General features: G+C 42.0%; 1 protein-coding gene across 2 annotated transcripts in view; it reads right to left on the bottom strand.

Moving 5' to 3' along the window:
- Positions 1 to 544: 544 nt before the first annotated feature.
- UCHL5 (ubiquitin C-terminal hydrolase L5) overlaps positions 545 to 15,174 on the bottom strand; it is a 14,873-nt gene continuing 243 nt past the window's right edge. The window contains exons 2-11 of one of the 2 annotated variants that reach the window (XM_079763532.1): positions 12,597 to 12,660; positions 11,149 to 11,254; positions 10,019 to 10,144; positions 9,875 to 9,936; positions 9,667 to 9,797; positions 9,147 to 9,210; positions 6,876 to 6,978; positions 5,737 to 5,847; positions 4,034 to 4,132; positions 545 to 1,192 (exon numbers count right to left, since the gene is read on the bottom strand). In XM_079763532.1, coding sequence (XP_079619658.1) covers positions 1,148 to 1,192; positions 4,034 to 4,132; positions 5,737 to 5,847; positions 6,876 to 6,978; positions 9,147 to 9,210; positions 9,667 to 9,797; positions 9,875 to 9,936; positions 10,019 to 10,144; positions 11,149 to 11,254; positions 12,597 to 12,660 — 911 coding nt within the window. In that variant the 3' untranslated portion in view covers positions 545 to 1,147. The remainder of the gene's footprint in view (positions 1,193 to 4,033; positions 4,133 to 5,736; positions 5,848 to 6,875; positions 6,979 to 9,146; positions 9,211 to 9,666; positions 9,798 to 9,874; positions 9,937 to 10,018; positions 10,145 to 11,148; positions 11,255 to 12,596; positions 12,661 to 15,174) is intronic. The other variant, XM_079763533.1, reaches the window with a different exon arrangement.

The following is a 15,174-nucleotide window of genomic DNA, read 5'->3' as shown; positions in this document are numbered from 1 at the left end:
AAAATCACGTGTCTGAAGCTGGAAGATAGGTACACTCTCCCATAACAAAATGTTAAAAAGTCATGTACCAATTTCAGAAATGTGCCCAAAAAGTAGATCACAGTTTTTAAAATTTCCTTTAAAGTTTAACTTGGAAAAGAAGGTTAGGAGCAAGAACATAGTAATATTTTTATAAAATAAGAAAAGCAACTCCCGAAAGCAATGGGAAAGAAACAAAAACCTCCATTGGGGGCAAACTGTACATGTCTCTTGGGAACTGCTGGACTACTTCTGTTCAAATTGCCACATAAGGATCCTGCACCACCACTATCACCCTTTTTTTTAAAGGGACATACCCTTAATTGTCAAATGTTATAAAAATTCATCTTAACAGCTTGAAAAAATGTTGCCCAGCTGAGTGTACCACCAGAAATCTTAAAGATTGACACTTTGTTCTTAACCTGAAATTTTGCTTTGAGGATAGGACCCCTTCCGTAAACAGTTTTACAACACAGAAAGAAATAACCCCACACACTTAAAAAGAGTTTGCGAAAATAAAGTTGGGATGTTTATTACTTTTTCTACTGGCAGCATGAAAATCACTAGAAACTGTACTTTTGTCCTTTCAAATAATCTGCACTAAAATCATACTTTTCCAAATAATTGATATAGAAGATAAAATTCAGTTTAAAAATCCTCAAAATATTTAGATATCAAAGACAGAAATACTGATTTTTTTATTCCATTAATGATGAGAACAAGAGATCCAGTTTAATCAAGAGCTGACATTTATAAATTTTAAGCTTTTAAGTGAGCTAAAAGATCAAAGGGTTAATGATATCAATTACAGGTAGAGAAGATCATCTGTACGTTTTCTAGATTCATTATGGTAGCTACATATGTGGGGAATCACAGAATTTCTCAGATCCAGTGTCAAATAATGGGATTTGGGCAAATGTTCTTGACATCACCTTTATTTAACAGGCACTACATGCACACGATGCAGGTAGGGGGCTTTTATGAATCCATGCAGTAAAGACAAGACGGACTGGACTACTGCCCAATGTGCACTGAGCCAGTCAGGGTGCTGCTCCACGTTCCTCATGCTCAGTGGTTTCCATGGAAATAAAGGCAGAAGCAGACGTGTGCACACGCCACAGCATCCTCTTCATTTGGTCTCCTGTGCTTTCTTTGCATTCTGTTTTTCTTTTGCCTAGAAGTTAAAGATAGTATCTTACAAAATCTCAAAGGTCTGTTTTAGAGCATATTGACTGTACCTGGCACTTGTCAAAAAAAAACACTATTCAGTACAGTACTGTAATTACTTAATTTTCCCTCCGCTGTATCATAAGTTGCTTGAGAGAGAAGAGGTGTCTTATTCCTGTGTACAGCCACAGGCTTTAACAGAGTGCCCGACCTATAGCTGCAGCTGGATAAATGATGAGTAATTAAAACATTTCAAAAATTTTAATCAAATAATAATCTGAGTTCTCCTCAGAATCTAGGGAGAGAACATTGCATATAGCAAGAAATAAACGTATTTCAATATTGTCTATGCAACGTGAATAATGAAAAAGCAGTTTGGAGAAACATACAAAAGCTCCAAGGTCAATAACAACCTCTTCAGTAAAACAAACGCAACAGCAAGGACAGACTGTATTGTGCTCCATTAACACCAGACATTCACACACTGCCACCCTGTGTCCACAATGGGAACTGCGGTTCTAATGCAAAAGCTGAAAAGCTATGTTCTCGAACTATGCTTTTTTAAAATAAAAAAATCTGGAATTATACTGTCATTAAAACCAAACAAGAATTGTCCTTTTCCTAATTGCACAAAAATATTTATGCACAGAACAAAAATTTTTTTTTAATGTTTTATTGATTTTTTACAGAGAGGAAGGGAGAGGGATAGAGTTAGAAACATCGATCAGCTGCCTCCTGCACACCTCCCACTGGGGATGTGCCAGCAACAAAGGTACATGCCCTTGACCAGAATCGAACCTGGGACCTTTCAGTCCACAGGCCGATGCCCTATCCACTGAGCCAAACAGGTTAGGGCAGAACAAAATTTTAAAAATGTGTTTTTATTGACTTTAAGAGAGGGAGATATTGATTTTAGGAGACGGATAGAAACATCAATTATTAGAATCATTGATGGCTACCTCCTGCACACCCCCTACTGGGGATTAAGCTCATAAGCCAGACACATGCCCTGACCAGGAGTCAAAACGTGACCTCCTGGTTCATGGGTCAACCTCACTGAGCCACACAGGCCAGCCCATAGAATAATTTTAGAGCGAAGTACATATATTTAAATTTTCTCTAATAACATTTGTCTGCTCCTTAATAATATTTATACATAAATGTGATATAATATATCCTATAACTTAGTCCGTTTTGTCTTATTTATTATTTTTAATATAGAACTATTTCATAGTGTTTCCTACAAAGAACACAATAGCTAGGCGTTCTGTTAACACAGTAATTTTGAAAATCACAGAACCTTAACTGTTAATCTAAAACTTTAAAAATCAGTTTCCTATCTTGGACTTTCATAACCTTAATACCCTGAGATACATAAACAGAAAAAGGTATATCACAAAGAGAAGATTTAGCAGTCTTCTGCAGTAAGGGTTGCGTTTAATAAGTTGAAGCACACATTTTTCGGGATCTGGGTAATAAGGTACACACAAAAACCTTAACTCTACTTCATATTATTTAGAATTTATGATCACGTATGTTTGCTTCATAACTTTAAAATAAGGAAAATACACCTACCGTGTATACTCTGGTCTTTAAGTTATCTTTTTTTAATTTTATTTTTATTATTATTTTTCCCATTTTTAATTCTTTTTTGTTAATCCTCACTCAAGGATATTTTTTCCATTGATTTTTAGAGAGTGGAAAGGAGGGGAAGAAAGAGAGAGAAACATCAATGTGAGAGAGACACATCGATTGGTTGCCTCCCCCATGCACCCTGACTGGGGCTAGGGATCAAGTCTGCAACCAAGTTGTGTGCCCTTGACCGGAATCGAACCCAGGACCCTGCAGTCATCGGGCCGATGCTCTATCCACTGAGCAAAACCAGCTAGGGCTAGTCTTTTAAGTTATAGGCTCAATATTTTATTTGCCTAGTCGTGTCTTCTCAAAGCGTTTCTGAAAATGTGGTCCAGACCAGCTGCCTTAGAGTCATCGCTTAGGGGGCACGGGGCTTATTAAAGAGTCCTTCCTCTGTATCAGAATATCTGGGGAGGGGCCAAGGAACATGTATTTTAAAGAGTATCCAGCAATGGGTCACGCTCAGAAACAATGATTTACATATAAACTTAAAAACAATTTAAATGTGTTTCATTTATTCAACAAGTATTTTATTTAAGTACCTTCTAGAAAAAAAAATCTTAGAATATTTCATTAACAGATGCTAGCTTCCCACCCCTGAAAAGAATACCAGCTTCGGGATAGGGATACCTAGTTCTTAGTCCTGGCTACATTTGTTTCCCTCGCCAATGTCCATTCTAGTTCTAAATTCTGTGATAATTCAATTTTTGCTGAATTAAATAAGAAAAATCTATAATTTCAATTATTAGCATTAAGCTTTGTTAGTAGCTTTAAGAAAGGGCACTGTTTTAAATGTCACTCTAATACAGCACAGGCTGAGGTGTGACATGGAGGAGTCTAGGAGGGGAAGCAGTGGGGCAGCCCTTGTTTCTAGTTCACAGGTACCTGGCTGAACTAATGCTCATCAAGAATATAAAACACATAAATAAAAGTCAAAAAAGCTTCAACACATTTTACCTCTACTTAAGCTAAAACAAAATTTTGTTTTTGGAGAATCGAAATCCAATTTAATATAGTCAACAATACCGTAATAACTATCTATGGTGACGGCCCTAAATGGTCAGAGGTAATGTATATAAATGTCTGTCTGCTGTGCTGTACACATACAAAATAGTATTGAATGCAAACTGTAATAAAAAAATAAATTCCACAAGGACAAAAAAAATATGTGTGTGTGTGTATACTAGTATATATTCAGCATTAAAATCCTTACCTTTTCTACTAGTGGTATTAATTGCTGGTGTTCTGCTAACGTCTTTAACAATTCCATAATGAACGGCAGGTAATTATGTTTCCTTCTGATATTTTCAATCTGAAAATAAAACAATTATCAAACAACACTAGCTTTGCATTTCCACTAAGTTTCTGACATTCTGATTTTGCATACAACTCAAAATTGAAATAACTATTAGAAATAATGAGATCCAGTTCCCACTGAGAATAAAACTAATATAATAAACATGTGGAGAGTTTCTGAGCATGGCTTACTACTACTAACATAATTAATCAAAACTTTTTATAAAACCTAAAAAATTGAAAAGCAAAATTTAAAAAAATAAACTCACTTGTGTGTCAAATTGGTAATAAACCACACCAAGAGAAAATTTTTCAAATGAATTTCAAAACACAGTATTTTGATTATACATTTAAAATAGGATATATCCCTAAGGAAAAAATGACATTCCTGGTATTGTTATTCTGAACTATCCTATATAACAAAAGCCTAATATGCTAAGTGTCCGGTTGTCCGTTCAACCAAAGTGTAATATGCTAATGATATGCTAAAACCACTCACTATGACATGCACTGACCACCAGGGGGCTGACACTCCAACCAGTAGGTTAGCTTGCTGCTGGGGTCTGGCCGATTGGGACTGAGCAAGATAGCCAGACATGCCCTGGAGCCCTCCCATGGTCCCTCCCCGGCTGGCCAATCTCCTGCGTCCCTCCCTGGTCCTGATCGTGCGTGCACCAGTGGAGTCCCTCGGCCTGGCCTGCACCCTCTTGCAATCCGGGGACCCCTCAGGGGATGTTGGAGAGCCGGTTTCAGCCCGATCCCGCAGGCCAGGCCTCTAGTATACTAGTGTGTGTGTGTGTGTGTGTGTGTGTGTGTGTGTGTGTATATATATATATATATATTTGTGTGTGTGTGTGTGTAGCATAAAGCATATAAATATCTCTTTACATACAAATGCTATATATATATATATATATATATATATATATATACACATATATACACATATATGGCATAAAGCAAATAAGTAATTGTGTTACTGTTGTCAGGAACCAAGATTTTCAGATTAAGAGAAAAGATGCAAATGCTTAACTTCAAGTATAAACCCTTTAATCCTAAATATGAACATTAATAGGAACTCTCATTATATTTTTCTCTCCAAAAATGAAACAAAAAATATACATTTCTTAGCTCTGAAAAGGTCTAGAAATAAAGGCCAATCAGTATCACTGAGTACACAGAGAGATGGTTTCTAATACCACTTCCCACCAAAGGACCCAGAGCTTCTTGAAGAAATGGCTGATTCTAAGTCTGAGGCGGGAAATGTACAAGATGGGCCTGAAACATCTGTTACTAGAACAGAAGCTAGGAAGGATGAACAGCCATGTCAAGGACACAGGAGGCAGCTTGCAGTGACCTCTACTGGCCAAAGGGGGGATAATTTGAGCATCAGCAATATCTGCCGTGAACTGAAACATCAAATAGCTTAAAAATCTGTACATAATACTTTTTTAAAAATTAAAAAGAAAGACAGCTCACTAGTTACTTTTGTAGAATGCCAGGGAATCAACTCATTCTAAAAACTAGTAAATAATGGTAGAAAAGTGATCACTATTATACATACCTTCAAAATATACCACTCCATTTTAAAACATTAAAGGAACAAATTTTTTTAAATACCTTATATCTTTTTAATTTCTGTACTTCTTCTTCAATGAGCATCTGATTTTTGGCGAGTTCTGACTGAATAGCACTTAGCATACTACCCTGATCTGTATCCATGGGTTCCTCCTTAGGGGAAAGGAAAGAAAAACACACCCTAATAACTGAGGCTTAAGTGCAGAATATTTTCAAGTGATATACACAGTACAATTCCTTTAAAATTTTACCCTTAATACGGTAACAGAATTCCAGCTGAATAAATGCAATATTCAAGGATAAAAGCCCTAAATAATACCTTCATATTTCTATATTCTGCAATATATACTGTTTACCTAAAAGTAATCTATACTGTAATATACTTAAATCTATACCTTTCCATTCAGCTGTAAATTTGCTTAAATATACTCTTAAGAAAATGTGGTCAAAGAATGTAAAAAGGTCTTTTTGTCTGTTATTAATTCTCTCCAATCCTATTCACTACAGAAAGATAATCATAAAGACTAGTAAATATTATATGTGAGTCTAAATGTACCCAATTGAGCCCTAGCTGGTTTGGCTTGGTGGATAGAGTGTCATCAGCCTGTGTACTGAAGGGTCCTGGGTTCGATTCCAGCCAAGGGCACATGCCTGGGTTGTGGGCTCAATCCCCAGTAGGAGGCATGCATGAGGCAGCTGATCAATGATTCTCATCATTGATGTTTCTATCTCTCTCTCCCTCTCTGAAATCAATAAAAATATATTTTAAAAAACACATAAATGTACCCAATTGATTCTGTGAAAAATGCAGTCTAACTTGCTTAATTAAATGACAGCAAATAATTGCTAACACTTATTTAGCACACACTACTTCTCAGTCACTGTTTAAAGTGGTTTACATATATTATCTCAGTTAATCCTCACAACAACCTTCTAAGGAAAATACTATTATCCTCATTTTACATAAGAAACTGAGTCACAAAGAAATACACTCAAATTAACGCATCCACCACAGAGCTGAATCTAGGCAGCCTGACTCCTGAGGGTGTTCTCTTCCCACCACTCAGGACACTTGATTCAGTCTACGTTTAAAGAAAGGAGGAAGAAAGAGGAGGAGGAGGAGGGAAGGCATAAATCCTTTCCCTGAGAAAATAACTAAGTCAGAAAACATGGCCACAAACCTCAGCAAGTTGTCTCTGTAACTCTGCTATCTTCTGTTCATATATCATTTTTCTGTCAGACACGATGGCCATTAAGTTAAATCGAATTTCACCTTCACTGTACCTAAAAAAAGGTCAAGTGTATAATGTAATAAAGAATTGTAACACTATTACAATTAAGATAATCTGCTGTGATTAGCCCATGATTCTCTGGGAGATCAAAGTCAGTGGTTCATGTATTGGAAGATTCCACATAGTAAAGATGCCAATTCTCCTCAAATTGATACAAATGTTTCACACAATTCCTATCCAAGTCCCAGCAAGAATTTTAGTAGATACAAGTTTACACTGAAATCTGCATGGAAGGGGAGGATCTATAATGGCTAGAACGATTCGGAAGCAAAGGAATCAAGCAGGAGGCGTCACTGTCCCTGATGTCAAGCCTTAAGCTACAGTAACCAAGACTGTGGTGCTGACAGACACACAGATCAGTGGAACAGGACAGTGAACCTAGAAACACCCCCACACATACGCCCACGGTTCTGAACCAGGTGTGGGGCCAGTTCCGTGGGGGAAGGACAGCTTGCTCACACCCAGGGGTGCTGGAGCAGGTGAACAGCCATAGGCCATGTATAAAAATGAACTCCAAATAAATCACCGACTTAAATGAAAACTGTTAAACCACAATCAGCCTATAAAAGACAATAGCAAAATCTTTGGAATCTAGGGCTAGGGAAAGAATTCTTAGATTTGGCATAAACATACAATTCATGGTGGGAAAGACAACTCAAGGGGATTGAGGACGTTTGCTCTGAAAGACCATGCTGGGAGGAGGGGGATAGGCTACAGGGTGGGACAGAGTATTTGCAGACAATGTGCCTAAGGACCAGCAGTATCTAGAGTAGGAAAAGAACCTCAAGGCTCAACCGTCAAAAAAGAAACAATCTAATTACATACAAAATAGGCAGTTAGTCACTAGGGAAATGCAGATTCAAATCATGATGAAATATCACTACCCACCTATCAGAATGGAAATAAAAAAACAAATGCTAGTGAGGCTGTGGAGAAACCGGATCCCTCGTACATTACGAGTGGGAATGTAAAATGGTGCAGCCACGCTAGAAAAGTTTGGTGGTTTCTTAAAAAATGAAACATGCCTTTACCATACAACTCAGCAGTGTGCTCTTGGGCAGTTACCCAGGGAAATGAAAGCTTAGGTTCACACACAATCTGTCTACATATGTCTGTTATAGCTTTATCCGTAACAGCCAAAAACTGGAGACGATCCCAATGTCCTTCAGTGGGTGAGTGGGCAAAAAAAGTGGTATATCCATACCACAGACTATTGTTCTAAAAGAATCAGCTATTGATACACATAACCTACAGGAATTTCTAGAGAATTGTGCTGAAAGGAGCCAATCCAAAAGGGTAACACGCTGCATGATTCCGTTTATATAACACTAGAGGCCCAGTGCACGAATTCGTGCACGCGTGGCGTCCAGCAGGCCCGCCCTGATGGGGCCCATTGGGCCAGGCCAGTGGGGGGGATGGGCCATGGGCAGTTGGCCCACCTCACCCCCAATCTGCATGTGAGGGGCCGATCGGGAGTGGGGCTGGCCGGGGGGAGGGGCCACACAAGTGGTTGGCAGCCAGCCCCGCCCCCGATCAGGGTGTTGGGGGCCAATCAGGGGCCTGGCCGGCCGGGGGATAGCCAATCAGGGCTCGGATCAGGCTGGTTGGCTGCCCCAGTGCGTGTCATAGCCACCAGTCATTCTGGTCGTTCCGCTGTTCTGTTCGCTGGGCTTTTATGTATATAGAGTTTTTAAATGACAAGTGACGTGGGGGGTGGCAGGGAAGGGAGGTGGTTGAGGCTCTAAATGGGCACCTGAGCAGTCCTGGGAATTCCTCGGTACCTTGACGGTGCCAATGTCAGTATCCTGGCCATGGCACTGCAACAGTTTTGCAAGGTGTTACCAATTGCAGGTGAAGGGCACACAGGATCACTCTGCATTCTTTTTATAACTATCTCAAAAAGTTTAATTAAGAAACATATGCTCAAAACAAAACTCTGCAAAGTAACTGCATGAAACATCTAACTTAACGGAGATCTGCGTTTAATTCCGCTAACGACAGGGCAGGATCTAGAGGTTTTCCAACACATATTCCCTGAACCCAGTAATCAAAGGCAGACAGTCAATGAGCACTGCTAAAATAAAAATGAAATGCAAGTTTTTTTAAATGCTTAAAAACCAAACCAGAACGTTAGGCGAAGGGGCTTAGCGGAGCATTTACTTCTGTATCCTCTTCTCTATGACGGGCCTCACGGCGCTGATCCAGTCGTCCTGACTGCAGGCCCCTGGAGAAAGGTGGAAGATTTCCGTCAACGAAAGTCAGCATCACTCCATATCTTTGGTCCAAAGTATCTCTTTATAAAACACTTAGGAAATTCAGGATGGCCAAAATCCTTTTAGCATAACTGTGTTCAGCTTCAATTCTTATTTATTGAAATCAATAAAAACACATACACTTTTCTGAAAGTTAACTAAAAAAATAAATAATAAATTATGTAATCTATGGGTTAACATGTTTTTCTCTTAGAAAAAAAATTAAAGGTTCCAACTGAATTGCAGTGGTCAACATGCCCTTCCTATCTGTTCACTTCATGAAGTGCTGAAGAGCTTGGGGGTGTCCTGATAGCGCCCTACGTCGCCGTCGCCGTCCCCTCCAATCTCTGAGGCATGGAGGCTAACACAGAGGTGAATCCCGTTCTCTCCTGGCCAGGAGGGAAACAGCAGGAACAGGAACCGGTTACCTAAGTCAATGGGTCCCTCCCGCAGTCCATCCAGTTCATAGAGTCTTCCGTTAACAGGAACATAACTGACAAAGTGAAACGCATCTTCTTCTTTGGTTGGTGTCTTCGCATCGAACTCAAACATCTGCTGTCTGCAGTGAAGAAGGAAGCAGTGAGAGGCAAGCAAGGCGAGAAGGACGCAGGGTCGACTCAGCACCCAGTCTCTCACCTGGCGAAGCTGTTGTGTACTTGTCGGATCACATCGGAGTTGCTCAGTGCCAAACCTTTCATCTAAAAGAATTTGTAAAAGTCGCCCATTAAAATAAGAAATGTCACAAATAGGGCACTTTAGGAATAAGAAGATGGTACTCACAGCTGCATCAAAGCTTTGTGAGAATTCTTTAAACTCTGACAACGTCTCTCCTAAATGGACGTCTTGATGAGTGCAGTTCAGCAACACGCTTACTATGGCTTGCGTAGCACAAGCATTATTAATGACCTATGAAACAGAAAAGTGGAGATACCATCAACTTGTTAGAAAAGCAGCCTGACCAGCTCAGTGGTTGAGCATCGACCTATGAACCAGGAGGTCACGGTTGGATTCCTGGTCAGGGCACATGCCCGGGTTGTAGGTTCGAATCCCGGGGGGGCGGGAGGTGAGACCTCACCTTCCTCATCAGTGAAATGGTAGCTAGGCAACGATGTTTTATAGAAAAGCACTACCAAACTGTCCTTCCTGGATCTTCACACACACACTGGTTATTAGAAAACTAGCGTTCCTGTTGCAGGAAAAATCCTGCAATAGGGTTTCCTGCTGCACTCTACCCCGCCCCGCCTCCGCTCCTCCCTGTCCCCCGGCCCGCCTTCTCCGCCAGCCTGCCCCGCCTCCACTCCTCCCTTGTCCCCCGGCCCGCCTTCCTTGTCCCCTGGCCCCGCCTCCACTCCTCCCTTGTCCCCCGGCCGCCTTCTCCGCCAGCCCGCCCCGCTCTCCTTCCTTCTCCCCCGGCCCCGCCTCCGCTCCGCCCTTCTCCTCCCCCCCCCCCCCCGGCTTGCTTGCTTCTCCACAGCTTTGCTCCCTTCAGCATCTCTTGGCTTCTTCCTATGCTGTCTTGATATGCAAATTAGCCACCATCTTTGTTGGGGTGATTTGCATACTCGTTCTGATTGGTTGGTGGGCGTGGCTTGGGCGTAGCGACGATGTGGTCAATTTGCATATTTGTCTATTATAAGGTAGGATTTCTTCCCTCAACATTTTATTCATCCATAATCCAGACACACACACCTCCAACTAGAGCATATGATTAGCCTCAGTCAGCCAGTGTTACTGCCTCTCTAAATGAATGCAGTTGTGTGGGGAGCTCAATAATTTTGAAGAATGTAAAGGGGGGGGGGAGGGTCCTAAGACAAAAAGTGGAGTACCGCTACATTACAAACACATGGGGAAATAGAGTCCTGTTTATAAGAAAGATGGTTCACAAGACTTCGGAGTACCCAGGACCATACCTGCTTGGCAAAAAAGATTGTGTCGAGTCTGGAGTCCTGAACCACAGAGCCTGCTGGTTCTTCTCCTGGCTGCCACTTGAAAAGAAAAATTAGCCCGTGAACCGGCCTACAAAATAAAACACAGGTTAGTGACACCCCAACCTGCTGCTGCTTAAACACATTGTCAGTATATTACATTTTACTCAGCTACTTAACAAATACAATGCAAATGAAGTACATTCAATTTTTTTTAAGGTTTCTATTGCTCCTCAGTTGCTAGAATGTTGCCTGAGACAGGCTAATAAAACTTGAAATTACATCAGTTAAAAAAGAACCATAGTGAAAGGCTTGTTCTCAAATCTGCGGATTATTCATTTCTACCTTATATCACTTAACTTAAAGGAAATAAGAACAAAGCAAAACTAGAAGAAGCTGCCAACCTAGGCTGAATTCCAACACACACAAGTAAAGTGCAGCTCGGATGTCTGCAGATCAATGGCTGATAGCACATGCATTATGAAGTGCAGGGAGTCACTTCGTGTCATTCTCGGATGCATGAACAATCCTCACGCCAGTGCGAATGGAAGCTGTCATCTGGTTCAGGAGGGGGTCACCACTTTCCTGAAGGAATTGTTGTTGCCCAGGAAACATCCAATGGACCCTCGAGGATTCTCTCCAGTCCCTTTCACAACTGCCTTCCATGCAATAAAAATCTCTCCTCTCCTTTGAAGCCAGTTCCAAGGCGCATCTTTAATTAACCTTCCCTGATCACTCAGTCGAAACTGATCTCTTATTCCATCTACAGTGACTGCACTTTTTGTGGGGAAGGGGAAGGTGGGGGAAGCAAACCATCCCCTTCTTACTATGAAAACAGAGGCCAGATCCCAACGGTCCCCGCTGTCCCTGTTAGAAGCCAACTTGCCTCCAGCCAAGAACTTGCCCACCCGTGAGAACTCCCCTGCCCTCGTTCGCAACTCAGGGTCAGCGCTTGGGTGGGCGGTTAGGAAAGGCTCAGCGGGGTGGTTCTACTCAGGGTGGGGGAAGAGGAAGGTACTTTGGAATCTGGACCACAGCCTCCCAGAAGGAATGTGATAATGTGTAGACAAGTTTGCATTACTATTAATATGCATTATGAAATATGCTTTTGTAGATGGACCTCTTATTCATGTCTCTTATGCTAAAAATGTGTTCCATGTTCGAATCCATGATCTAGATGTGAATGTCGTAAAAACCAACCAATTACTTTGTTGACATGGAATTACAGGGACTTAGTTTCTAATCCCTTGCAAGCTACTTATCTAGAAGCCTCGGGTTCATGGTTATAAAAGGAGAGTAGTAATTCCTATCTCATAGGACTGAAAAAACTTTAAAGAGATCGTGTATTCAGCCTAGTGTAGTCCAAGAATAATAAATAGACAAATGTTTGCTTACATGGAGACAATTTTTAACACAGCTAAAATTATACTCACTTTAATTTTTCAAAATTCTCAGGTTCTAAACTCCATATCTCTTCTACTTGGGCTCCTCGGCAACCTGAAATAAAAAATTATTTCCTTAGAAAACAAAGTATGGATTCATTTTTCTCCACCGTTAGACATTAACTAAAAGGTGTGCACATTTGGGATGGTAAAACATGAGAAATTAAAATGGTAAAACTGACCAAGTTCACAGTCAAATCCTAGTCCATCCTGTACGATTTTCTAGTCATCTGCAGTGGGAGTGTTTGCCTTTATAACTTAGAAGTTTCCGGAGTGTGCCGGCCTCCACTGACATGCCATCCGTGTCTGCACCTTCTCCGCGCCTCCTGCATCCACTTTTTTTGCTCAATCGCTAAGCTCTCCCAGCTCTGCCCTTGGCCCTCTTTTTTTCTTACTGTACATTTTTTAATTGCTAATAAGTAACTGCCAGTAACAGCGACTTTTCCTAAATTTTTATTCTATTCTATTTTCAACTACCTCAGGGTATTTGATAGAATTTACGAGTGAAACGATTTTGGCTGGAGTTGTCTCTGTGAAAAGACTTTAAATTACAATTTCAATTTCTTTAATAAATAAAAGGTTAAAGGGATACCTATTTTTCTTGATTGAGCTTTGGTAATTTGTGTCTTTAAGGGAATTTGCATATTTCATTTAAGTTGTCAAATTTACTGGTATAAAGATGCTTCCAATATCCCCTTATTATCCTTTTAATGTCTGTAGATTCTGTGGTGATATCATCTCTCTTCTTTCTGGTTATCGGTCATTTGTGTGTCCTGTCCTCTTCTGATCAGTCTGGTTAGAAGTTTATACATTTTATTGATCTTGGAGAAACCGGCTTTTGGTTTCATTGATTTTTCTTGGCTTTTGTGTTCTTTTTTAATTTATTGGGATGACATTGGTTAATATGATCATACAGGTTTCAGGTGTGGGTTTCTATGTTACAAGATCTGTATATTGCCTGGTGCGCCCACCACCCAAAGCCAAAATGAATGGCTGTACCTCCTCCTCTCTACCCCATACTTTACATCCCGCCAATCATCTCGGGCTCTGGCCATTTTAAGAGACCTCTATCTTCTCTCACTTCATTCCAGTCTACTCTGCACACTACACATGGTAAACCTTCCTCAGTTATAACAAATGTCATTTCAGCATTCAAATATCTTTGACAGTTAAGTCCCCAGCGACTACAGGGCAACACAAACCATACAACAGAGCATACAACCTGGCCTCCGTTTGTCTTTTCAGCTTCAGACGCAAATCAATACTCCTCCAAGTCTGGTAGATTACGTGTTAGTCACTTCCCTAAGCCACACACTTTAACATCAGTGCTGTTTACGTTTTTCCTTCTGCCTGCGTTCCTATAACATTCTCTCACACTTCAAGATAGCAATCAATACACTGCATTATGGTTCGCCACTTCTTTAGAACAGCGGGCATGGTTTATTCGCATTAAAAATCCTCACCCACGCCCAGCGTGGCTCAGTGGTCCACCTATGCACCAGGAGGTCCTGGATTCCCGGTCAGGGCACATGCCCGGGTTGCAGGCTCCATCCCCAGTAGGGGGCGTGCAAGAGGCGGCCGATCCATGATTCTCTCATCATTGACGTTTCTCTCTCTCCCTCCCTCTCTGAAGTTAACAAAAATATATTTAAAGAAACTATTCTCCAGAGCCTACCAATGCACCTCACACATCGCAGGTAAACAATATGCGCTTGGTAAGTGATATTCCAAATATCCAGCTATGCACAATAGACAGTACCTGTGCCGACGTTTAATTTTTTACCACGAGTACAAGTTTTAACATCACAGCTAGAATTAATAATACTCCCGGAAATGTGACAGATAAAAATAATCGCACTGGTGCGCCCCACAAAAAAAAAAAAAAAAAAAAAAGAGGCTAGGAACAAGAGGGGCAGGAAGAAGGATAAGAAGTCAAGTGCGCTGGTTATTCGGGTGGAAGACGGGGCGCCGGGCCAGGAAGAAATTGCGAGGCGAGCATGTGGCCTCCAGGCTGGAGCACGAGCTCTAGGAAGCACACTTCGCCGGAAGCGAGACCAGCAGGGAGCAGAACGCGCGGCGGGGCCCGCCGGCCCCACGCGGTCACACACTCAAGGTGTCCTGCTCGGAAGAACGAAAAGCTTGGGTTCCGGGGCGCCTGGGGCCTCGGGCACCCCACCCTCCCGCAGGCACACCGCAGCTGTCCCTGCGGGGCGGGCGGCCTGAGACGCGCACCTGGGCGCACCTGCCGGGACGCGGGGCGCGCGGCGAGGGGAAGGGAAAGGCTGGCGCTCCAGGCGGCAGGGGAGTTGCGGGGACTCATTGCAATTAAACGAGTAAATGGGGAGCCGGATCCTGAGCAGACGGCAGTGCGGACACTCGGGGTCCCTGCCCTCGTGGTGTGACTCTAGGGATCTCTGCGGAAACGCGACCGCCCGGGACCGGGAAGGGGGCGGAGCCCTGAGTGTCCCCTCCCCGAGTCCCTCCAGGTGCCCGGAGTCGCCGGCTTCTCCACGCGGGGCGGCGGCGGCCGCAGGACACCCCTCCGTGCCCGGCTCGGCCTCCTCCATGA

The sequence above is a fragment of the Cnephaeus nilssonii genome (assembly GCF_951640355.1).
Source record: "Cnephaeus nilssonii genome assembly, chromosome: 23".
NCBI classification, from domain to species: domain Eukaryota; kingdom Metazoa; phylum Chordata; class Mammalia; order Chiroptera; family Vespertilionidae; genus Cnephaeus; species Cnephaeus nilssonii.
Note: the sequence above shows the minus strand (reverse complement) of the source record. Positions and strands in the feature narration are given on the sequence as shown.